This window comes from Mirounga angustirostris, unplaced genomic scaffold, assembly GCF_029215605.1.
Source record: "Mirounga angustirostris isolate CCGP_5_RB_7025 unplaced genomic scaffold, mMirAng1.0.hap1 SCAF_3, whole genome shotgun sequence".
NCBI classification, from domain to species: domain Eukaryota; kingdom Metazoa; phylum Chordata; class Mammalia; order Carnivora; family Phocidae; genus Mirounga; species Mirounga angustirostris.
The window spans coordinates 90,207,252-90,233,098 of NW_026991711.1; the positions used below are offsets into that span (position 1 = coordinate 90,207,252).

General features: G+C 39.5%; 1 protein-coding gene across 1 annotated transcript in view; it reads right to left on the reverse strand.

Moving 5' to 3' along the window:
- The window catches only part of CNTNAP5 (contactin associated protein family member 5), an 819,371-nt gene that overhangs the window by 625,923 nt on the left and 167,601 nt on the right, over nucleotides 1-25,847 (reverse strand). The window contains exons 2-3 of the mRNA XM_064586403.1: nucleotides 20,149-20,253; nucleotides 2,110-2,303 (exon numbers count right to left, since the gene is read on the reverse strand). Coding sequence (XP_064442473.1) covers nucleotides 2,110-2,303; nucleotides 20,149-20,253 — 299 coding nt within the window. The remainder of the gene's footprint in view (nucleotides 1-2,109; nucleotides 2,304-20,148; nucleotides 20,254-25,847) is intronic.

A 25,847-nucleotide genomic window follows, 5' to 3' on the forward strand; every position in this document is an offset into this window, starting at 1 on the left:
GGTGTGCTTATTTTTCATTTCAAACTAAAAGCAAAACAAAAGAAAACAAAAACCTGTAAAAATTTATGGAGTCTTCAAAATTGAGTGAAAAAATAGAATAGTCCCCCAAAGCCTTATTTAAAAAAAAAAAAAAAACTTAAGTTTTATTTATTTGAGTAATTTCTACCCGCAGTGTGGGGCTCAAACTCACGATCCTAAGATCAAGGGTTGCATTCTGTTCTGACTGAGCCAGCCAAATGCCCCTTAAAATCCAATTTTTAAAATGAAGAAAACCTGTGCTTTCTGTAAGTATTACAACCTAATATTACAGGCAACCCAGAATAAAGATGATAATAATAGTATTCTCAAGGTTCAATCTGCCATAACTAATCTCAATCCCCAGTTTACTATTATTTTCAATTAGCAATTTTGATGAGTATGGCGATTATCAAATAACGATGAACATAAAATAGAAATCTGTTTTCAACTGGTGGGGCCAACACAGAAAAATATAGACAATTGAAACCATAGGTGGCATTAATTTAATGGGGAAAACAAGTAGGGAGAATATGTGAAGGACAGATTACTCTATCAATTGCCAAATCTTCAATCTTATGTACATTTAGAGAAAAATAAATATTTGGAGATGTTTTTCCTTAAATTGTAAGCGATGTAAAGTAATGAATTATTTTATTTAGTGCATGAGTTTCTGAAGCCTCCTCCAGGTGCCTCTTGCTCTGTGCCTTGACCTCCCTTTCTTTTTTTTTTTTTTTAAATTTAATTTAATTTTTTTAAAGATTTTATTTATTTATTTATTAGAGAGCGAGTGAGAGAGAAACAGCATGGGGGGGGGGTCAGAGGGAGAAGCAGACTCCCCGCCGAGCAGGGAGCCCGATGCAGGACGCGATCCAGGGACTCCAGGACCATGACCTGAGCCGAAGGCAGTCGCTTAACCGACTGAGCCACCCAGGCGCCCTTTTTTATTTTTTTTAAAGATTTTATTTATTTATTTGAGACAGAGAGAATGAGACAGAGAGCACATGAGAGGGGGGAGGGCCAGAGGGAGAAGCAGGCTCCCTGCCGAGCAGGAAGCCCGATGCGGGACTCGATCCAGGGACTCCAGGATCATGACCTGAGCCGAAGGCAGTCGCTTAACCAACTGAGCCACCCAGGCGCCCCAGCTATGTAGTATTCTTTACTACACGTGTGCTTTTTATTTTATTTTATTTTAAATATTTTATTTATTTATTTGAGAGAGAGAGAGAGAGAGAGAGCATGAGGGGGGGAGGGTCAGGGGGAGAAGCAGCCTCCCTGTTGAGCAGGGAGCCCGATGCGGGACTCGATCCCGGGACCCCAGGACCGTGACCCGAGCCGAAGGCAGCCGCCCAACCAACCGAGCCACCCAGCCGCCCTTTGGCCTCCCTTTCTGACCTCGGGCTGGGGACAGCCTCTCACTATGCCGGAGGTCAAGAGTTTGGGCCTCGGGGTGGGGGTGGGGAGTTCTTTCTCCCACTTAGAGCACACTGTCCTTCTCTTCCTAGGCGAAGATTGTTTCCAATATCAGAATGATTCTGCATTTTATATCCCTCTTGTCTTTTTAAAGCTTTTAATTGTTTTCAAATCTTGAATGGAAGCTATTGAGCACAGTGGCTTTAAAGTCAGACCAGGCTACAGATTCTCATGCTGAGATTTTAAGGGATTGTTCAGCTTTGGTCGGATTATATAACTGAGCTCGCTGGGTCATTAGGAGGTGTGCAAAGTGCCTGGTACATAATGAACAAGTGAGTAAATAAATGCATACTCAATAAATCAATACATTCTCATTAACAATCAGACTCTTGCAGTATCCTTCTCTTTGTATAGATGAAGAATTGAGACCCAGTCAGTGAACTACTTAAGTTACCAGAAGAGGAGGAGAACATGAAACTTTTTTTCAACAGGCATCCTAATTTCCGTTGGAACTGGAGCCATGCTGGAGATAGGACTCATACACCATCTAATTATTTCTGAATGGGCACTCCACAGTTATTAAGCTACCAAGAATCTGGGTAGAGGAAAATGATAGAAATGCTCACTGGTTACCATTATAATATCTCAGATTCATTCACTGGAAGAGAAAAGATGTCCTACCCAGATGCTGTCTTCTTGCTTGTACTGTTTCCAGTTGCGTCCTGTGTCACTGAACATCAGGCTGTAACTCGTCACCCAGTCAGAGCTTCCGTATCTTCCCTGCGTAGCCACTGCTGTAATCTCTACTCTGTTTCCCAGGTCCATCTGGAGCCACTGTTGAGCATTGGAATCTGCTGGAGACCAACCGCCAGTTCCTGGAAGAAGATCAGAGAGAGAGCTGTAGTAACATCCCACATGGCCGCAACTCTCAGCTCCCAAAGAGAAATGAAATGGTGTGCTGCTAAGATGTCTTTACCCCCCGTGGTGCCCCGCTTGTCCTTGCATGGCCTGATTTCCATTCTCCTCTTCCATCCTGTTCTCTTTTATGGTTCAAGATTCATCTTGAGCCCACGCTGTTCCTTCCATAACTCTTCCTGTCTTTCCTTGGGCATTAGTTCCCATTTTCTGGATTCCTAGTACAACCGGTACTATTTATTTATTTTTATCTTCTTACAGCCTTAATCTTGTAACATGCTTTCTATCTTCTGCCTGACTGAGATCTCCTTTCTTCCTTCTTTTCTCTACACTTTCATCCCTCCCTCTACCATGGCCCAGACATTTTTGCTGTGGATACAAAGATGAAAGATCATTGACTATATCTTTGACTCTGTCTCATCCATTCGACCGATGTTCATGGAGCACCCGGAGCATTCTGGGTACTGAAGAAAGAAAGACACGCAAATAAAAATGTTCGACGTGATGTGATGGGAAGGCTTATGAAAGGCAAACACAAGGTGCGATAGGAAAACAGAGGACAGAATGTCTCAGTAGGTAATCAGAAAAGCCTTGAGACAGTGATGGGGAGACAGTAGAGCTGAAGAAGCAAGTAGGACCATGTTGCAGGCAAACAAGGTTAAAGAGAGAAAATGTTGGAGAGATCAGACAGGGACATGGGAACAGCATACATAAAATCTCAGAGGGACGTGAGACAGTGTGCCACGTTTCCGGATCTACATGGGACTCAGTATACTTGGCACACAAAAATATTCTTACATGGGACAAAAACTTTTGGGCCCTAGAAGTTCATTATTTGATACACTGGAGCTTTGCAGAAGATCAATATTAGCTCTTGCTCAGTTGGAAGACGTGTGGCCTCAGTCTTCTGTATTCATTTCACATAGGGATAATGAAGTCAATAATCATTTTTAGTGACCCAAGAGTTCATAAATTCCAAATACTGAGTGGAATCCTGGAAAGGCAGAATGTGTATACCATGGGTGGGGATGAGAGGGAAACAACACCTTTGTGAAGCACCTTGCTCAGGGTATCGAGTTGGGGAGTTAATTAAATTTTCAATTTAGAGGACTTAATCAATAATCCCTTTTGATTTCAAGCTATGTCATTGAAAATCATTTTAGTAATGTCCCGGTCTACTTTCTCACTATCTCAGAAGGAGTCAATGGGATTTGTCCTTGGTAATCGAGAACTTTTCTGAGTCCTGGCTCCCCATTGCAGACAGCCTATCATCAATGGAAGTGGACATGTAGACACAAGACATGGAGAATGTGAGGTGGACCCTACTTTAGTCATAGGCACATCCTACAAGTTGTGTGTTGATTTTCTCCTAATAGCTACTGCTGTTAAGCTTTTGTTTGATTTTTTTTTTTTTTTCACTTTCCTGAGAAGACTGAAATTCATGGAAAGGAAGAGAAGGAACATGCTCAGCATCTATTGTGGAATGTATTTTATTAAGTGTTTTGCAAGATGTGGATACAGTGGCAGATATGGCTGATTTCCCTAATATCCATTTCTCTTCTTCTGTGGTAGGTGTAAAGTTTAATTTCAATTCTGCTCTCCATCCTATTATACTTATAGCCACAACAATAAGTTCTCTCCAATCAAAATGTGACTAGGAAGAAGACATGCCACTTCCAAGCCAACTGGTCTCTTCCCCACTTGTTTCCCCTTCTATGACTGATGGACGCAGTTGGCACCAAGGCCCTAGTTGATGGCAAAACAACAACATGGAAAGATCCTGTAATCCCATATCATCACATGAAGGCAAGCATCTGTCTACTTGAATGCCTGACCTGAATAATAATATGAACAAGAACTAAACATCTATGTTGTTTAAGACATTGCACATTAGAACTTTTTTGATACTGCAGTTCAGCCTACTTTAAAACATACATAATATCTTGTGAAATAAATAACACAATTGCCATTATATAGTTCAGGAGAATGAGATCCAGCAAGTTTAGAACACCTGACACTTGGGATTCAAGCATAGCTCTTTGAGAATATTATGTAGCAGAAAAAAAAAAAAAAGGTTTCCAAAAACCCATAAAATCAATAAAGAGGAAAGGCACTGGGAGGAGGCATTTGAGCAGAGATTCTGACATGCCAGATCCTTCCGGACATTTTTATCAACCAGCTCTGTCTTCACTAACCTGTCCACAATTCCCAGTCTGGACTACCTTCTCTCAACTTCTCACAACTGACAGGGAGGCTTAAGAAGAGCTTTTACATTTATAAATAAATAAATAAATAAATAAATAAATAAATAAATAAATAAATAAATAAATAAAAAGTCCAAAATGACTCTGAGCCTACTCTTTATTTCCATTCAATTTCTCCTCCTGCCCATTTCATGAGGCCTCTTTCTTCTTAAGTGAAAAAAAGCAAGGTTGTATAAACTTTGATCTCAACAGTATTGAAACATGATGAAGAGAAATTTGTGTGGTGATTTCTTCTGAGCGATGAAAATATGAGTGATTTCATCCTTTTATGCTTTTTGCCTGTAACATATTTTCTATCATCAGTATGTCTTTCTTATATAAATGGAGACTCACATTATTCATATTTATTTGGTTTATTGCATAAAAATATATACAGCATTGGACAGCTGGTGACAACTTGTGACTTTTTATGTGATCATCACTATTTTTGAAATCAAAATTCTAAAACCTTAACTATTTCTGTTTTATCCTCAATAATCCACAGCCAGACTTCCTAGTCATGCTTTAGGATTTTTTCTTCATTTATTCTAATTATTATCGTACTCATATATGATAAGAATTTATGTTAAGCATGGAAGAGAAAAACAAAATGACAAGGAACTCTCTCTGTCACCTCGCAAAGCATAAAATCAGAATAGATTGACCAAAAACCAAACCAAACCACAAAGCAAGACAAAACAAAAGAAGGGGAGTTAATGTTAGAAGACTTCTTCAAATTTGTCCAAAGAAAATCACATCTTCCTTTTGCCCACAGTAAAATCCTTAGCTTATTAATCACCCTGAAATTAACTGAAATGGAATTGTTGCTGTTCACCTGCATTAACACATTGAGTTAAAAATGTTCCAAACCCAGAAGCTTCAGACTAAGCTCTTACAACAGAGGGATACTATCTGGGTGATAATTGCCAAGAATTCTTTCCCTGCTGTTGAAGATGTTCCCTGCATTACAGTTAATAGGCCAGGCATCCAGGGTTGCCGTGGTTGCTATGGAAAACATTTTGTTCCTTGCACCAAACAATATATGTGTTTTCAAAATGATGAGAGAAGCTTAAAGATACTATTTGCAGCTACTCTAAACACACACCATGCCCACACTAGCTTTCTGTTCCTGAATTATTCTCTGAATTGGGGGTGTAACATACACACAGATACCTGTGTTTGGCAAATCAAAGGTGTAAACTAAGGCAGGGCTGTCTGTAATTGTGGTTGAGGTATCAATGATCATGAACTGCAATTCCCATAGTCCCTTCAATTTAAATTTAAGAGAATTTAAATTCTCTTAAAGGGAAGATTTTAAAGGAAAACTAACTTCACTTTAGATTTTAATATCATCTAGAATTTTCCAAAAGTTTTCAGACATGGGGTCCTGAATGATTTACACACTATATCTCAGCACAGCCCAAGCCCGGAACACTACATTTGCCTTATGTCACTTTGGGGAAGAAGATGGGAAAAGGAAATTACAGACTGAAAGCCATAAGAGATCTGGTTCAAGACACAGTTCTGCTCCTGAGGTTAGAATGGATGAGAAATTCTTCAAGGGGCTCAATCATCAGAAACACCTTGGAGGGCTTGTGAAGATGACAGTGCACGTTCTTGGCTTTCTCCTTGATAACTCATTCAAGGGCCTAACCTGGGAATCTGATTTTTAGAAAGTTGTTCTTGAGGGCGCCTAGGTGGCTCAGTTGGTTAAAGCGACTGCCTTCGGCTCAGGTCATGATCCTGGAGTCCCTGGATCGAGTCCCGCATCGGGCTCCCTGCTTGGCAGGGAGTCTGCTTCTCCCTCTGAACCTCCCCCCTCTCATGTGCTCTCTCTCATTCTCTCTCTCTCAAATAAATAAATAAAATCTTAAAAAAAATAAAGTTGTTCTTGATATGCTGAGTGGCTTGGGAAAAAACTGGATGAGACAGCTTCTACAATTTCAGTTCTAATATTTTTCCGATAAGAGTTGTTTTATTTATCTATGTAGTCGTCCAAAATAGCTTAAATCCTACATGCTATTTTTGATTATCAGAAACAACAGTAACAAAAAATAACAACCTGAAATTGCCTCTGGACCCTAAAAATGGACACCCTTGTCTCATTTGTCCCTCAACTCCCCATACCAAACACAGATGTGTAGTTAAATTCAGACTTAACAATTGCCAAGGAAATCTGAAAAATTTTTAATTGAGAAATATCCACCTCGGCTCTTGCTTGAATATTTATTTACACTCCCAGTTAATCCTTTTGCTCCTTCCCATCACCCCCATCCTGCACGCCCTTGGAGCGTTCATTCATACACACTAGAGCTGACGGATGGTCCTTGCTAAGTGCTCAGCACCACCCTGCATACTTGGCACACACGGACTCATTCACCATCACACATCAATATCTGTATGATAGATATTATTATGCCCATTTTCCAGGTGGTGACACTGAGGACAGAAAGGTTGGACAGCTTTTCCAAGATCACGCAACTAGTAAGTGGCAGAACAAGGGATTCGAACCCACAAAACCAGGACCCAGAGCCCAAACACAACCACTTGGCAACACCACCTCTGAACAGGATGGACAGAAAACCCTTCCCCGGCTCGTTTTTCTTTTCCAAAGTAGTGATTCTCATGAGAAACACGATTCACACTTCACATTTTGCTTTGACTATCTCACCTGATTCCCATAGCAATCAACAATGTATTTTTAATTTCCATTTATGAGAGAATAAAGCAGCCTCAAAGGGTCAACCAGTTTATGGTTGTGAGAGATTGTTCTCCAATCCAGTCCTTCTGATGTCTCGCCCTTCCTGAGGTTTCAGTGGGAACAAGTGTCTTCAGTCTTAGAAAAAGACTGCTTCTCCCTCTCCCACTCCCCCTGCTTGTGTTCCCTCTCTCACTGTGTCTCTCTCTGTCAAATAAATGAATAAAATCTTAAAAAAAAAGAAATTATCCTTATGGAGAATTCTAAACAAGGTTTAAACTAAGACAAGACAAACAGATCTTCTGACTCCCAGCAGCTCCCTTCTCAGCCCTTTATACCATGATGCTTATTCCTCACTTCACATGATAGGGGAGGCTCTAAGCATGAAACAGAATAACTGGTAGAAAATGGAGAAATTCCTCAGTTTCTACACTTATTTCCACTTCTATTTTATTTTATTCTATTTTATTTTATTTTATATTTTATTTTATTTATTTTATTTCATTTCATTTCATTTCATTTCATTTCATTTCATTTCATTTCATTTCATTTCATTTTATTTTATTTTATTTTATTTTATTTTATTATTATGTTAGTCACCATACAATACATCATTAGTTTTTGATGTGGTGATCCATGATTCATTGTTTTCGTATAACACCCAGTGCTCCATGTAGTATGTGCCCTCCTTAATACCATCACTGGGCTAACCCATCCCCCAAACCCCCTCCCCTCTAAAACCCTCAGTTTGTTTCTCGGAGTCCATAGTCTCTCATGGTTCATCTCTCCCTCCAATTTCCCCCCTTTCATTTTTCCCTTCCTTCTCCTAATGTCCTCCATGCTATTCCTTATGTTCCACAAATAAGTGAAACCATATGATAATTGACTTTCTCTGCTTGACTTATTTCACTTAACATAATCTCCTCCAGTCCTATCCATGTTGATGTAAAAGTTGGGTATTCATCTTTTCTGATGGCTGAGTAATATTCCATTGTATATATGGACCACATCTTCTTTATCCATTCATCTGTTGAAGGGCACTATACTTTCCAGGATCATTTCTATAGTTTATTTCCACTTCTAACTAGAAAAGGAAGTAAGAGTTGATTGATGTCACACACTGGAAATGGGGACAAAATGGATTATATATAGCCCTCTGCTCAGCAAAATTTTGCAACTACCATTCAAAAAGAGAGTCAATTTAGTACAAGACCAACAGGAATTAGAATAGTCACACACACACACACACACACACACAACCAGCATTTTCACACCTAATCTGTTTTTAGTACAAAGCCATTTTTAAAAACCCTAAAATAAACCCTATAGGGAATAGGTTTCTTAGGAATGTGCCTTCCCCCAGATTTAGTCAAGACCCTAAAAAGCTACAAGCACATTGTCACAAATGACTGGGAGGTTACCTTGAATTACTAGCTGCATCATTAATTATTAAATATTTGATGCCTGTGTAAGCAAAGGTTCAAGATTTTTCAGGGACGAAACTACCTAGAGATAGTAATGAGAAAGGCAGAGACACTGTCCCATAAATATTTAACATTATATAATATGGGTAAGAGTGATAACAACATTCACAAACTTGCACACAGCATTCAGGAGGGATTCGGGCACCTCCATGCACAGAGTTGTTATCATCCATTTATAACAGGACCTGTGGCTGGGCAGAGATTTCCGAGGCTGGTGAGAATGTTGGCTGGAAGCCTGGGCATCATCCTTCTGCTACTGGGCAGGTGTAGTAGGACTCAGGTGTTTCAGGCCGGCCCTGGCCAGAGCTCCCATACTTTTACCTGCATATTTATTTAGGCAATAAGGAGCTTCTTGGGGTAAAAGAAAGTGGGAACCTGATCAAACACCCTGTGGGTTTCAAAACTGATAAAAACCTGTTGGAAAACCTGAACTGGCCCTGCTAAGGCCAATTTTCAGAGAAGACCAAAGGGGATCATAAGAGGAGACTCATGAAAGGGAGGGGAGAATGGGGATCTGATTCAGATCCAGTCATAACTGAGGCTGCCTCAAGAGTAATGTCAGGGTGACAGTGGCTCTCTTGGTTTGGGTTCCCCAGAAGTCAATTACAAGGCATGGATTTGAGTGTAAGTAGTTTATTTGGGAATTAACCCCAGGAAGTTGGGTTAGGTAGATGGAGCTGAGACAGGGAAGGAAGGAGAGCCAATCCTTGGCACATCAGCAAGCCAGCCTTCCTGTGGATGAGCTTCATCCCATCAGTGCAGGATGCAATTTGGGGTTCAATTTCAAGTGTTGTCATAATATATATTATACATATACACATACATATATCCCAACTTAGTCAAGTATTGCTTGAAACTCATGGCAGGCAGAAAGAGAGCCCTCAAGTAGAGTAGGGAAGGTGTAGTTGTTGGGGTTGAAAGTGGTTATGCTGGGGGATAGCCTCAAGGTTCCCCGCTGGTCTTCCTTAGCAGATGGGTCCATTCCCCAACTGTAGGTGCAGGCTGACAACTAGAAATGTCTGTCCTCTTCTCCAGAGATTTACCCTTAGCCAAACAGAAGCATGCTTGCCCAGGAAGCTGTCACTTCCTGGTTCTCATTTCAGCCAGTGGTGGACTGCTACAAAGTTCCAAAAGTTAGTCCCATTGTCTCAAGACATGGCTGATATTTATGGTGGAATATGTGGTCCTGAACCTCCTCTTGGCATCGGAAGGAAGCTGGGCCTCAGTTGAGACCACATTTTTTGCTAGCTTTCCCCCCTGCTTTCCCTCACAACCTATCTCTAGAAATCACTCCCCTGCAAATAATTTAAATTGGAAGTCCCATGTCAGCTGAGCTTCTAAGATGTCCTTGTACTGAAAGTGGTGAGGTTCAGGAGATATGGGATCCAACAGCCCTTTCTATAGTATGTATACTTGTTCACACACCTGTGTGTCTGTGTTTATCGGAGATAGCTGTGTTATTACTCTGAAGGGTTCTGATGCTCATTACTCAGATAGTTCAGCTGTGATGTCCTACAGTGAGTACTTTCCTTGTGAAGAGTGGAGCCATTAAGGCCTTCATTGATCAGAAAAGTATATCAGGCTGCACATTTCACAGTTCAGAAGTTATACAGGAAGTGAGGGAAATCAGCAGGAGGGCATTGGGGCTTAGAAAATCTGGAGGTCAGTCCCAAGGTGGATATCTCACATTCACGCCCCTTGCAGGCCAAGGATTGATTCACATACACATAAAAACACCCAGGTGAGAAGGTCATGTATATAAAACTAGAAAAGACTGCAGATGGGCGCCTGGGTGGCTCAGTTGGTTAAGCGACTGCCTTCGGCTCAAGTCATGATCCTGGAGTCCCGGGATCGAGTCCCACGTCGGGCTCCCTGCTCAGCAGGGAGTCTGCCTCTCTCTCTCTGACCCTCCTCCCTCTCAGGCTCTCTATCTCATTGTCTCTCTCAAATAAATAAATAAAATCTTTAAAAAAAAAAAAGACTGCAGAACTATACTGTTCAATGTGGTAGCTACTAACCACATATAGCTCTTTAAATTTAAATTAGCTTGACTTAAATTTTCAGTTCTTAAGTAGCCCTAGCCACATTTCAAAGGTCATGTGTACCTCATGGGTACCTTATTAGATAGCACAGCTAAAAAATATTCCATCCTTGCAGAAACTTCTATTGGCTAGCACTGCTCTAGAATTTCTCTTATAACATGCTGGAAGCTGAGTTCTATTTAATTTGTCAGATCAATACAATTTAACTCTACACATTGGCTGCTCAGGCCTGGGGGGGGTGCTTTTAGTGGATTATTTATTCCTCATTTAATGGATATATAATTATTGAGTTCCATCCATGAGTAAAGCAGTATAAAAGATTGAGGAGCAAGATAAGACACTTCCTATTTTTAGGCATATAGAGAAAAGAAATGAGTCTCCCAAGATTTTTGAAGGGAAAATGGAGCAGTGGAATTGAAAGCCATTTAAACCTGCAGATCTCATATTGTTGGCATTACCACTTAAAACTTTTCTCTCATGAGCAGCATACTTTTTGCACAACTCATATACTGCATTTACCTTGGTTTCCTGGGGCAGTTTTGTTCGAAAGACAGTGCCTAGTCTCAGTCTGGTGCATGAGTTGAAAGAGTCACTTTTGGCTCCATGACTTTGGGCAAGTAATTTCTCTATTTCTATAAAAATAATATAGTTAAGTGTCCACTCTAGCAAGAATCAAGGGTCAAGATAATATTTGTCTACTCATAGGTTTTATGACTATGGCCACAAAATGGTTAAATACAAGTGTGTTTAACTGTTACTTCAAAAGCTTCATTTTGAGTTCCAAAAATTAACTCTGGCATCAGTTCAACTCATTAGGAAGTTACTCCTTTGACTGGAAGATGTGTAACATAACCCATCAAAATGGTAGGAGATCTAGCTCAAGACAGAGAGAGAAAGAGGAGAGAGAAGAAAAATTGTTATTCTCTTACTCCATACCAGATTATTAGCCTAAAGCCAGTCAAGGTAATTCCATCACCCTTGACTGTGATTGGGTCTGGCAGTGGACATATGACCCAATTATGGCTAGTTGGACAGAGGAATACTGCTGGTGATGTGAAAGCTGAGTGGTTGGGCAGGCTTGGGTCCTGGAAGTGTCTCACAGCTCTATTTCATGGTTCTCAAATCTGAGCACATCAGAACCAGTGGTTCTTAGGTTCTTAGGTCCCACTGCCAGAATTCCTGGTCCAGCAGGTCTGGGATAAGTCCAGACAATCTACATTTTTGTTAACAAATTCTGAGGTGATATTCAGCATGCTGCTGTCTAAAGAATTGAATTTGATGGCTTAAAAGCAAACATTAGGAGTCCATGCTTTCTGTTTCCCAGAATGTTGTTGAGTCTGTCTGAGATGTCGGGTGGGCATATTAGCTGGAGAAGGATGTGGACTCTGAGGATAGCATTGTTGAACTGAATCCACCATCTCTGGAGCCTGTGCTCACTGAGGACTTCCTTTGATGTACAGTAATAAATTTTATTTTTATTCCTTTAGAAAAAAGTAGAATAAAACACCAGATAGAGAAAAACCTCACAAACCGAATACTTAGCTTAATAAGCTATTCCAGGGTGAACACCCTTGCGACTACCGTGCTGTTCAAGAAATAGAAGTATGGACACCTCTCAATTTCCATGCACCTAGCTTCAATCATTTAATATTTTTCACACTACTGAGTTTTTTTTGTTTTTTTTTTTCCCAAGCTAGTGAGTTTTCTGTTATTTGCATACAAATTTACCCTACCAGAGATATCTTAGGGATAATACCGATTGCTCTGAATACTTTTGTGGAAGGGATTGATTAGAAGCAAGTCCTTAGCAAAACAAATGACATGTCTCTTATAAAATCTGGATTCTTACCAAACATGTACATTGATTAGCAAAATAAAGTCCAGACACAAGTAAGTGATTGCACAGACAAGTCTAACTAAGAGAAGTGTAGTTTGGGCACCTGGGTGGCTCAGTTGGTTAAGCGACTGCCTTCGGCTCAGGTCATGATCCCAGGGTCCTGGGATCGAGCCCTGCATCGGGCTCCCGGCTCCACGGGAAGCCTGCTTCTCCCTCTCCCACTCCCCCTGCTTGTGTTCCTGCTCTCGCTGTCTCTGTCTCTGTCAAATAAATAAATAAAATCTTTAAAAAAACAAAAAACAAAAAGAGAAGTGTAGTTTGAGACACTTGAAAGGGGCCTCCAAGGAAGGGACCACCACAGGATATTGAGCATCCAAACTGGAATCCTGGAGAAACAAGAAATGCTTGTTTATATTAACTCCTGTTTTCTGGTTTCTTGGAGTTGATTATTTGTTATCATTTTCACTCCATATGGTGGATTCAATAATCCTTAGCTCATTTTTTTAATGGCATTTCCACAATGTCTTAAGTGAAAGATTTCTAGATAGATTTTAAACAAAAGAATTGAGTAGACCCTACCTAACTACTCCAGGTTAGACAAAGCAAAAGTATGCACCATACAATATGCTATTCAAATACAATTTATTTCCACCTGGGTGTGACCTTCATTGAAAATACAGGTAAACTGTCAATCACTAGACAAATATATGTCATTAATTACACTGCCCTTAGTTGCATTACTATATTTTTTAAGTTACAACGCTTTAAGTTAAATGCAGTGAACTGGCAAACTGAAGATCTTGTCTCTTAGCGAAGTATTAGTGGTATCAGATAGGTGATTGCTTGAGTTAGCATTTTACAGAGTGCTACTTAGAAATAACCTCAGCTTGGCATTTCAAAGGAAGTGACCAGCTACCAGAAGAAAAAGTAAAGGGTCGGTTACATGGGTTTATCTATTACTCTCCTTTTGCCGAATGTTGATGTTTAGAAGCTCTGAATTATATTATTAGTAAGCAAAAGTGTTCATGATTCCTTCTTCCACTCTTAACATCATTGTGTTTTGCAGTTATCCTGGCTGAAGAGAGATAGGGTCATCACATTGGATTTGTCTACATTGAGACAGGGTCCCAAGGCTCCTATTAAATAGGAGAAGATTTCGGGGGCACTTGGATGGCTCAGTCGTTAAGCGTCTGCCTTTGGCTCAGGTCATGATCCCAGGGTCCTGGGATCGAGCCCCACGTTGGGCTCCCTGCTCCGCAGGAGTCCTGCTTCTCCCTCTCTCATTCCCCCTGCTTGTGTTCCCTCTCTTGCTATATCTCTCTCTGTCAAATAAATGAATAAAATATTAAAAAAAGAAGTTAAATAGCAGAAGATTTCTATTCTGTATCTCTCAATGATCTATTGCTGTCCTAGTCAGAGAAGAGATCTAGGGCATTGTTTAAATATCTAGGTCAAGGTTAGTTTTGCCCACAGGTCTATTAGGCCATAGTATGATTTCAGGGGCATGGAGGCGGCACAGGTGTCCATATCTCTCTTTCTTCTTTGATGCCTGAAAACCCAGTCTTTGTGGTTAAAATACTGGTAATACCACTTGAAATGCCTAAATGACCTGAAAGGGGTGACTGTTATGCCATTCCCACCTTTCCTCAGATTAAGATCTCAGATCAACGTGAATAAAGATATTAGTTAACCTGGGGTAGACAGAATTAGATTCAATTCCAAATAATTAGCTGTGTATCCTTAGGCCAGTGACTTGACCTCTCTGAATTTATTTCCTCATCCTTAAAAATGTGAATGATACCAACTCAGAGTACCGATATAAAGACACAAATAGAGCTTAAGTTTCTACTTCTTGGTTTCGAGCACGGTTTCTTATTCATAATAACTTAGATAACTTTGATTTCCTCTCGTCCCCCTGGCACCCACCTCTGAGATCCAGAGCTGAAAAAGGCACAGAAGTTAAGGATTGAAGGAGGAGAATATCGAATTGGACTGTGTTAATGCAACTGTGGCTAAAGCTCAGGTTCTGACCAGAAGTTTGGGGGCAGAGGCTGAGATTCTGCATTCCTAACAAGCTCCCAGGTGATGCCTGAAGATCTACACAGAGTCCACACTTTGAGTAGCGAGGAGAGCAGAAGGCCACAAAGGAAAGCACAGAACCTGACGCTGGTCATGCTGGGGATGTGGGAGAGTGAGGGCAAGATAAAAGAAAGGAAAAGAGCTGAAAACAAGGAAAGAACCCTCTGGGTGGAGAAGAGGAAATGCAGTGACAGAATTCTGCACGTCTCATTGTCTTTTTAAACAGATTAAGTGATATCCATATCACGTCTGGGTCGATCAATTCAAATGGTAGACTGGTGCTGTCATTTGCAAGCAGGCATCATGGTGCTGTGTATGAAATTAGATCCTCAGGATTGTCACCTAGCTATCTGGAACAAGTCCCCAGATAGCCGATATCATGGCAATTGCGAGAACCCTGATGCCTGAATTGTTCTGAATCCACTTCTCCTTACAGAAGGACCAGTGACACCAAACTGAAAACCAACTTCCAAAGACCTTCAGGGGTCCTTAGCTTTTTGCAACCAGTGCTGCCCAAGGAGAAAATAAAAAACGTGCATGGAATCTGTGCCAAATGGGGGCAAATGTTTTGAGCCTCTTCACTTGTCCATGAGCCCAGGAAGCTAAAAAGGCCTCAACATAAAAAATCAGATTCTCCATGGCAACAAAATTGCCATGCCAGAAACATACAGTCTCAACTTACACAGGCAGACATCTCAAAAATATATCAAGTGAGGAAGAGAGATTAAAATTTCAAAGAACAAATGGTAAAAGTAATTGTTTGCAAAACGGTGTATGGGGGAAGAGGGGGTGGGGAAAGAAAAACACAAACCCCTCCTTTCACGGGGCCAGAGACGTCTATTCTTATTTGCCCTTTAGTCATATAAAGTAACTTAAATCCTTCCCCTCCCTTTGGATCAGGTCTAACCCACAGTTCGGTGGCTTCAGGCTGTGCCACCAGCTCTGCACTTCCTGCTGACAGTAAGTGCTTCTCCAGCCCAGCTTACTTTTATTTTATTTTATTTTATTTTTTTATTTTATTTTATTTTATTTTATTTTATTTTATTTTAATTTTTTTTATTGTCAGCCCAGCTTACTTTAAAGCCCAGATCAAAAGCTTTCTTGCCACAGAACAAATCACATTTGACAAAGTCATATCCCTCCTAAGCCACAATTATATAGATTGACTTGGTAACCTAAGTTAATAGTGATCTGACTCCCCGTTTAATATATTTTGTCGCGTTTTTTAAAAAGTAATTAGGTCTCTCTTTTTTGCTTTTTATTTCTTTGTGTGTGGATGAGAAAGGGTTGAAGGATGTGTGGAGGGAGAGAACAAAAATTCTATTTGGCAAATCCCTCTCCGAGATGAGATAGCAGTGTGAACACTATTACAGCGGGCGCTAACCACCCAATCTCCCTCCCAGTTTGGTGGGTTGCCCAGACTTTGGATCCCACAGCAGTACCTCAGGGCAAAGGTTGTTTCCAAGGGTGTGTCTTTTTGTTTTGTTTTCTCAGAAATATTACTTTGTCACCAACAGAACTCACGACATTTGCTTTACTCAGGGTCTGAGGATGCTCATCAGCGCACATTACCTATAGTCTTCTTTTCAACTTTTGAATTGATCTCTGCTTCTGACATGACAAACTTACCAGTAGGGCAGCCTTTCTTCCTGTGTATAGGTCAGAGATGTGCATGCTTGAGTTCTGAGCACACACGAGAGGTAAAGTGGTCCTTCGTTACCTATGTTCCATGTATGCCAAAGGTGTATATGGTTGCCAGGAGTGAGCAGTTTTAAATGGTGCTCAGGACTTGCACACAAGTTCCTCTTTGGGAAATAGCTCAAAGGTGAATAGATACAAGGATGCTGTTGAGCACATTCCATATGAGGGAGGCATAGTTTCTTGGAAGTCAAGATTTTACAACTTGGATTTCATCTTGGGTGGCATACCAGGAAGTTTCTTTATAAACATATAGAAGTCTGAATGGGGTAGAGTAGAAGGAATTCATGAAATACTGTGATAAGTGAATGAATGAAGTGAATGAATGAATGAATGAGTGAATGAACGAATGGAGTATGTTACGAAAAAAAATATCCAGAACTTGGAGCACCTGCGTGGCTCAGTCGGTTAAAAATCTGCCTTCCACTCAGGTCATGATCTTGGGGTCCTGGGTCTGGCTCTCTGCTCAGCAGGGAGTCTGCTTCTTCCTCTCCCGTCACCCACTCCCCCACACTCATGCTTTTTTCTCTCTCCAATAATAAATAAAATCTTTAAAAAATGAATGAATGAATGAATAAATAAATTTATTAATTAATAAAACACTATTTGGAGAATATATATATATATATCCAACCCTGTATACATCCACCTCTTTATATATGACTCTGTGTGTATATATATAACTATATGCATATATATTGGCTTTCTATCCATCCTACTATATATATATGTGTGCACATTATTTATATTGCATATATAAAAATAATAATATCAATATTATCACTAACAGCAAATGTTAGCTATTAATTACTTATATGCTAATTTACACTATCCGTGTAAACTCTTTACAAATAGTATTTGTGCCTATTTTTACCAACAATGTGCTGCAGTTCTAACAGAGTGCCTAGCACATAGTAGGTGCTCAATAAACATTAATAGAAGAATTTCTTATTTATGAATTCATTCAACCTAGCAGTTTGGAACTCTTGTTGCATTTTAGAATCACCTGGAAAGCTTGTATTTCTTTACTTCATCAATATCCACCCTTGGGCCCCATTTCAGACAATTAATTCAGAATATCTGAGGTACGAGCTCAGGCAGTGTTACTTACAAAGCCATCCAGGTGATTCAAATGTACAGCTCTTGGATGAGAACCAGTGATCGAACCTCTCCTTGAGGCTGTGTTAAATTCCCCCTGAGGGCAATGGTTGGACCCAGGGAGTGAAGGGGAGGCTGCCAGCCCTGGCAGTTGTGCTAGAGGCTGAGTTCCAGGCCAATGTACCTCAACTTTCTGAGACTGCATCTCCTGCATGGCCTTCCTGATTTAGACTCTAGTTGGGAGAAGAAAGAGAGGTCAACATTCTCTCTGCAAGGACAACTCATGCTGTCCTTGGGCTCAGGCACACAGATTCTCTAGTGAGCAGGACAATTATAATGAATCGGAGCAGGGGCATCTGTGCTCTGTCAATATCTGATCACTAGGGGACAAACTGACATATGATCAGACTCAGAGCCTCCCCAGAAACTGCCCAGGTGCTACTAGGCAGTAATGACTTTCCGTCCCTGTACAGTTGGATGGGACTGGGACAAACTCTGGCCCTGGATGACCCACTGGAAACCCATATTAAAATCTTCCAACCTGTGTTTCTTCCTGAAGTGGCAAGTGAACCTCACTGTGCCAGTCCAGCTCTCTACCCTGCAGTGAGAAGTATCTTTTGAATGTGAAATTCTCCCTCAGTCTGCACACAACGTGTCAAGGCAGGCATTACTTATGCACTTTACAGATAAAGAACTAAGGTCAAGAGGAGGTTGGCGATTTGTAGACAATCACAGAGCTGACAAGTAAATGCCATAGACAGCATTCGAACCCTGACCAATTTGTTTCCAAGTCTCTTTCTAACATAGCCCTTTTTAACCCATGTTAGTGAACCAATTTGCTCATGTGGTGAGGAGCAAAACTTGGTTTTGAATGAATTGGATTTGAATCAAAGCATCTCCCCTTCCTAACTGTGTGGTTTTAAGCAAGTTACACAACTTTTCTGAGCCTTAGCAACCCTATCTGAAATTAAAAAGTAATACTACTCATAGTATCTTTCTGAAGAAAAATATCTTAATATAGGTGAAATGCTTCATAAAATTCTTGGCCCAGGGTATTCAGCAAAAAGATAGTGTTAGTACACAATTGTTATTAATATTTTCCTGCTGGGTCTTTGATTGGTTATTCTTTTTCCTTTAGAATAGCATTCTTTTTTTAAAATTTACGTTTTATTTAAATTCAATTTAATTAACATGTAGTATTATTAGCTTCAGGGGTAGAATTTAGTGATTCATCAGTGGCATATAACACCCAGTGCTCATTACATCATGTGCCCTCCTTAATGTCCATCACCCAGTTACTCCATCCCCGCATCCAACTCCCCTTCAGCAACCCTCAGTTTGTTTCCTTATTTAAGAGTCTCTTACAGCATTCTTAAACTCCTTTCTTAACACAACCATACAACTTGTTAACTTAAATTACTGATCCCATTATAACAGAATACTGTGAAATGTAGTACAAAACAAATACCAAATGTACAGACAAAAATTCCAAATCACTCTCATGATTAATGAAAATTCAAAATTATAAATTAAAATGTCAACAAGTAGGTGGCTCCGTGGTGCAATGGATAGCGCATTGGACTTCTAAAATGTCAACAAGTTAGAAAAATAAAATGTTGACAAGTTAAATCATTCTGCACTTTACATCCATAACACAATGACCCATTATAGCTTATTCCAGAATGCAAAGATGGGCCAATATTGGAAAACTTACTAACATGATGGGCCTCATATTATCAATGAGAAGATATAGTCAGGGATAATTAATATGAACTCTTAACAGATCAGTATACCTCTTGAAGTTGCGTATACATTTTTTCTCAACTTGAAAAAAAGTTTATAATGCTCACTAGATATAAAAACATACAAATATAATCAGATGTTAATAATCTTCAAAAAGTAAAAAAAATAAATTTTAACAATCTTTAAAAAGTAAAAAATTCAATTATACAACTATATATATATATGTGTGTATATATATATCATAAAAGTCAACCAAATCTGACTAAAAATATATCAATCTAGATACCCAACATTATATTTGTTAAAGACATTTCACATAAGAAATCAGTTAAGTGTTGTCTGCTCTTACTTTCATCATATGTTTTAAGATACACACCCAACATTTAACCACAGCTATCTCTAGCTGGTAGGCTTACACATTACTTGCATTTTCTTACTTTTACTTAGTAGTACTATATATTTTTAAAATTAGCAACACTTATTTTATTGTAAAACTCGAAGTTATTGAAGGGAATATATCAGTAGATTTAATTCATGTTTATTATAAACATGCTACTGTAAAAATATATTTTGTTAGCTATTTATGTTAGATACATGAAATACAGAAAGAAAGCAATTTTAAAAAAAAACTTAATTTCACAAAGGCTTCTCAAAATAATCAGAGAAGAATAGTGTGGGTTGGGGAGATAAGAACCGGCATACTTTGATATCCATTATGCACAGGGAAACATGGTTTAATTCCATTTTAACCCTCTCTTCCCATTCTTCTTCTGAACAGTGCTCTTGGACATGATCCCAGTGAATGGAAGTGCTCTCTTTCTTCCATTTCCCCACACTGTGCTTTATTCAGCGCTCTCCTTTGGAGTTTTGTCACCTTACTCACCAACTCTTCGGTTGAGCTGAGCTGGGCTGTGAGCACCCGTGAGGTCTGAGGAACTGGAAAAAGCCATTGGAGAGAGCAGGGATGCTAACGGGTCATCACAGTTGTCTATAATGATAAGAGAGAAAGAAAGCAAATTCTATTAGCAAGAGATAGCCCGTAAAGAGAGGAATCATGGCATTAGCCACCATCATTTTTTAACTACTGCTCTGAACAAGACCAGTACCACTTGTTTCCATGTGCTATTTCACTTACTTCTCACAGTCCTGAAAGACAGGTATAAATTTCTTTCACAATTGGAGACACTGATGTTCAGAGATGTTAAGAAGGGTATCCAAGGTCACAACACTAGAAAATGGTGTAGCCAGAAATCTCACTGATTTGTTTATCATCTGCTCCTTTAATTAATCACTTGAACAAAGCTTCAAGTTATTGAGCTTATTCTAGAAGGAGGGAGACTGTTGAAGGGAGGATATAATAGTTTACATGCTCTCCCATCTTCAGTCCCTGAGGACTCCTGCCATAGGTATATCTAGATGGATAGAATGGTTTAGAATGTCTCACTCCCAGTTGTGTGAAAATCTTTGGAAATTGAAAGACTAATTCTAATAATTAATTTCTATTCCACAAAGTAAAGGAGAATAGTCCCCGATCTTGTACAATATTGAATCTGATATTTACTTCAGAAGCAGCCCTTCTAGCCTTCCCTAATGTAACAGGTAGGGTCTTTAAGGTTTCTTTGATGCTGTCTAAATGTAGAACAGGATGGGGTCATGGGGAGAGATGTGGTCTTGACAACATCGACCTGTTCCTCCAGACTGATCATGCAATCTCATGCACAGGAGCCTGCTCTTCATATAGCAAACTGGTCATCTAAATGTTCTGAAACCATTCATTTGTTTGCATCTTACACTAAATAGCACACTCTTTGTGGGACTTTAGCAAATAATCTGATACATAATAAGCCTTCAATAAAGGTTTGTTGAAAGAAATGGATGGGGAAGGAAGGAAGGAAGGAAGGAAGGAAGGAAGGAAGGAAGGAAGGAAGGAAGGAAGGAAGGAAGGAAGGAAGGAAGGAATTAGTTCACACAACAGTACCCACATGTTTTTCCTTTTTCTATTTTGTATGCAACTGACTTTTCAGGACATTGAAAAATGATACCATTGAATCTAGACATATCTCATTCAAACATGATTTTATGTCATTCAGTTTGAAGGTAAACTTCATGTATTAAAGGCTCTCAAGAAAACCAAATCTCTTTTTTTGTTTTTTTTATGTACATTAGATAGGAGGCTCTTTGTTTATCTAGAAAATTCTGAGAGAGGACTATTTCATCTAACTCCAGGAAAATTAATGAGAAACATAAGGATTAATTTTTTTTGTTAAATGTGTTAAAAAAATCAACTGGCAAAGTGTATTTTGAGTTTTTCCCCAAACACAAATGTTTGAAAAATATTTTGAGGTATTTGACAAACAGAAAACAGATCCAGATCCTCACTAAGAGGAACGACATAAAAATCATAGCAAGGACGCCTCTGCAGTTATGGTCATTCTGCGAATAGAAAGCAGAGCTCACAGGATGCCTGGGTGGCTCAGTCGGTTAAACGTTTGCCTTCAGCTCAGGTCACGATCCCAGGGTCCTGGAATCAAACCCCACATTGGGCTCCCTGCTCAGCAGGGGAGTCTGCTTCTCCCTCTCCCTCCCTCCCTGCTTGTGCTCTCTCTCTCTCTGTCTCTCAAATAAATAAATAAAATCTTAAAAAAAAAAAGAAAGAAAGAAAGAAAGAAAGAAAGAAAGAAAGAAAGAAAGAAAGAAAGAAAGAAAGCAGAGCTCAGGGCCACTTTATTCCAGGCATAAGATGCAGGTGAGGGGAGGTGCATACACACTTCCAGTGTGTTTATTTGGAAACACAGATTGGTTACACTATTTATATATTAGCAAACAATTTGGATGTGATTCAGATCTTACATTTGCTTATACCCATCTTATCATCAGGAAACATTAGGTGAATATAGGAAACTGAACTCAGTCGAACTGAGCCCCATGGAAATAACTATACCCGTACACATGCCCACATCAAATACCACACCACATCAGACTTCGCAGCTATGCTAGGAGCCACACCTCTCTGCATCTGTAGTTAAACCATCTTCCAATTTCAGATAACACTCCTCACACTGCTTCCGATAGCTCACAACCCATCTGACACCCACCTCCACAAGCAAGTTTAAGATTTTTTTTAAGTACCATGTTTATTATAGCATTTAAGTATTCCTTAAACATATAGCATGTATAATGCCATGTTACCATTTTTTATTAGGTCCTTAGGATTTTTTTAACATGTTGCCAGTGATGTTTGAGCTTTGTGCCCCTAACCTATGTTTCCCCTAAAGTAGGAATAGAAGTGACTGAATTATTTCAATTTAATTCAGTACAAAAAAGTATTTATAAGGACATACTTTATGCTTGCTCTTGGACAAGCACTGGGGATAGAATTGAGTAAAATTGAATCTCAGACCTCACAGAGCTCAGGGACCTTTGAGAAATAGAATAAATAAATAAATAAATAAATAAATAAATAAATAAATAAATCCGATGAGAAGAATTTCACCAAGGTTACACCCAAGCCAGTAAAATGGGGATCCAACTCTATAGACATCCAGGCAAGTGATCTGCTCCATCTCCTCCAGCCCTATGCAGTCTCCCTTTTCACAAGTTGCTGGCCTCAGGGAGAGATTAGCTTCCAAAGCTTCTTGGTCTCGTGACCCCAACTGCCATTTTCCCCACTGGCCATTTCCTCTTCCAAATTGTTCCGTCCTTGTATCTCAGTTTATGGGATCAGCGCTTCCACTTTGGAAATTAGCAAACCCATTGTAAAAGATCTGTGCTAAAGGGAAGGTCCAGAGGAAATTGTTCAGGACTCCTCTCATCACAGACTCAATGCATTGCAAGAATGGCTTTTAGAGAACATAGGTGAACTTTTGTCCTATCCTTAAAAGTGAAAATAATGGGAAAATTTCAAATCGGAAAGGAAGAAAGTCCTCTCCTCCCCAGCCAGTACGTAGCTCCCTCTGTCTTCTCAATGTCACCTAAACTGAGAATAGACCAGGCCTCTAATCAAATTAACCCTGGTCATTGGGAATTAAGAATTTGCCCGTATAACCATTCTAAATCCAAAAGTGTGCATTATTTTTAGACATCTGTCCTATTCTTAAAGCAGAAGAGAAATGATCTAGCATAAATGAGAACACTTTATACATATTTTAATTCATGATTTGGGACCATCAGGAATAGTGGAAATTATCAGGAAGGCTAGAGCTAGGAGCTCGTCATTCTAGATTGGTTTCTTCTCTTGCCTTGGTGACTCCACTTAATACATTCATATGTACTAAGCAGTATCTCCTTTGTCTGCAAAATCAAGACTGCCATCTCTACACATCCAGCCACAAAAATCGTCTTAGAACAGAATGAGAAGATATGGGAAATGGAGGAAAGCCCCCTTTAAAGGGCAAAGCACAGAATAAAACCAGGAAGCACTATAAGAATTGTCTAATATTTGCCATAATCAAGAACAACCTTTTCAACAATTTTATTTCTGAGACCTTGTCTCTATGTCACAATACCTGCTGAATAATTGATGTCACCGATAGCTCTTTTGCACTAAAGGTTGACAAAGGGCCAGATGAGAAGAAGAATATGAAATGGAGGGGAAACAAGGGGGTGAAGAATCACCGGAGAGTGAGAACAATATTGCATGGGGCAGTCCTCCCACTCTGTGGATCGGCAGCCTTGCCGAGACTGGGCCAACATCACACCAAACACATGGCTGAGAAGGAAAGAAACAAAGCACCATCTGCTCCACCATTCCTGCAGGCTTTAAATAAGCAAACCCATGTTGTCATTACATTTTAGGCACCACTCATATCTCTTGCCTTCTGACAGTGTTTCTGCACAACACTAAATCCAACAGTCAGTTCCTCCAAAAGTGCAGTGGATGTTTATCTGTATTTACATGAGGAAAGAGGAGAGGGTGAAGAAACTCAGGTGGGCAGAGAGATGTTTGAAGTTTGGGGAAAACATACTAAGGGACTAAAGTCAGGCTTTCAAGAGGACACACAACCTGAGATAGACCTTCATAATTTTACTAGAATATCATTTTTCACACTTAATGGATGCATTGGCATAGTAGAATATTTTCAAAACACACTCTTAAAATGTCCATGGATGGGGCTTGTCTTTAAAAGATATTTCACAGAGTTGCCCAGGTGGCTCAGTTGGTTGAGTGTTGGACTCTTGGTTTTGGCTCAGGTCGTGATCTCACGGTTCTGAGATCAAGCCCCATATTGGACTCCACGCTCAGCGTCGAGTCTGCTTGAGATTCTCTCTCCCTCTTCCTCAGCCCCTCCCTCTCTTGCTCGGGTGCTCTGTCTGTCTGTCTGTCTCTCAAATAAATAAATAAATCTTTAAAAAAATAAAAGATTTTTTTGCAAAAAGGAGATAAAGTTAAAAGGCTATTATTAAAAAATGCAAACTCATGTGTGACTTATTAATTCTCCATTTTTCCTCAGCAGATAACCTTATTGTCATCTTTACTGTTTTCCTTTATAACGTAAAGGCCACTTCCTACTCCACCCCATGCCTAGGCAGATAAAAATCCGTGCCTATGGGTATGATGGAAAGTAGCTCAGCTATTTCTAATCAGTAACTGCTGAACAACACCATTCTTATTTGCAAATGACTTAGCCTTACATTCATAGACTAAGAGGATACCAAAACTCAAGGAACTCTGAAGTGGTGAAATTCAAGCCCTTCACTTTACAAATGAGGACCTCAGGGTTTAGGGAGATGATGAGTCTGCTCAGGATTATTCAGTTCACTGATGGACTAGCCTGGACCAAAGCTCAGATTTCCTTACTCCCAGATGGTGACCACTAGCTCAGAGTTACCTGTCATGTCTGCATAAGTCCGGTAATCATTATTATATTATTTTTCATAACATATGTTTTAATGAATAACTTTGTGCAAAAGGAAGGGCTGAGTTGCATCTCCTAGATAACAGAAAAAAAAAAAAAAGTGAAGAATAGCCTAGGATTTTCAGAAGAATTTGAATGTTTTCTCTGTTTTTCTTGCCTTCTTATTTCTTCCCTCAATATCAAAAAGAAAAAAAAAATAAAGGAAGGATTAAAAAATAAGAAGAGAAAAAGAAAAGTGACTTGTTTCTTTATGAATATTTGTGTGGCTCCTCAAGTCAAGCATCTTACCTGATATTTTCAGTCTGAAGAAGTGGGGATTTTTTGTTCCTTAATATATATGTACAGTTATATACCAAAGGTCTTTTATCACATTAATTAAAAGGTAAAGGCACAAAAGAGAATTCTGAGTAAATACGGTATTTACACAGCTTTTTAGAAATTGTCATTAACTCTTTAAGATGATTCTACTTTAAGTGTCATTTTTTTGTTACCAACATGTATTTTTATTCATTATTATTAAATTACCAATAGAGTAACAGATGGCCCCGAAGTTAAATTGTGAGTATCATCTTGATTACCACACTAAATTGTCTGTATATGGGGATTTGGAGCTTAAAAGAGACACTTGTATTTATAGGTGAGATAAAATTCCTCTTAGCATTGCACACTTAATGGCCTACTTTGTTTAAAAGACATAAAACATACATTTTGTGTAGTGCCTACAACA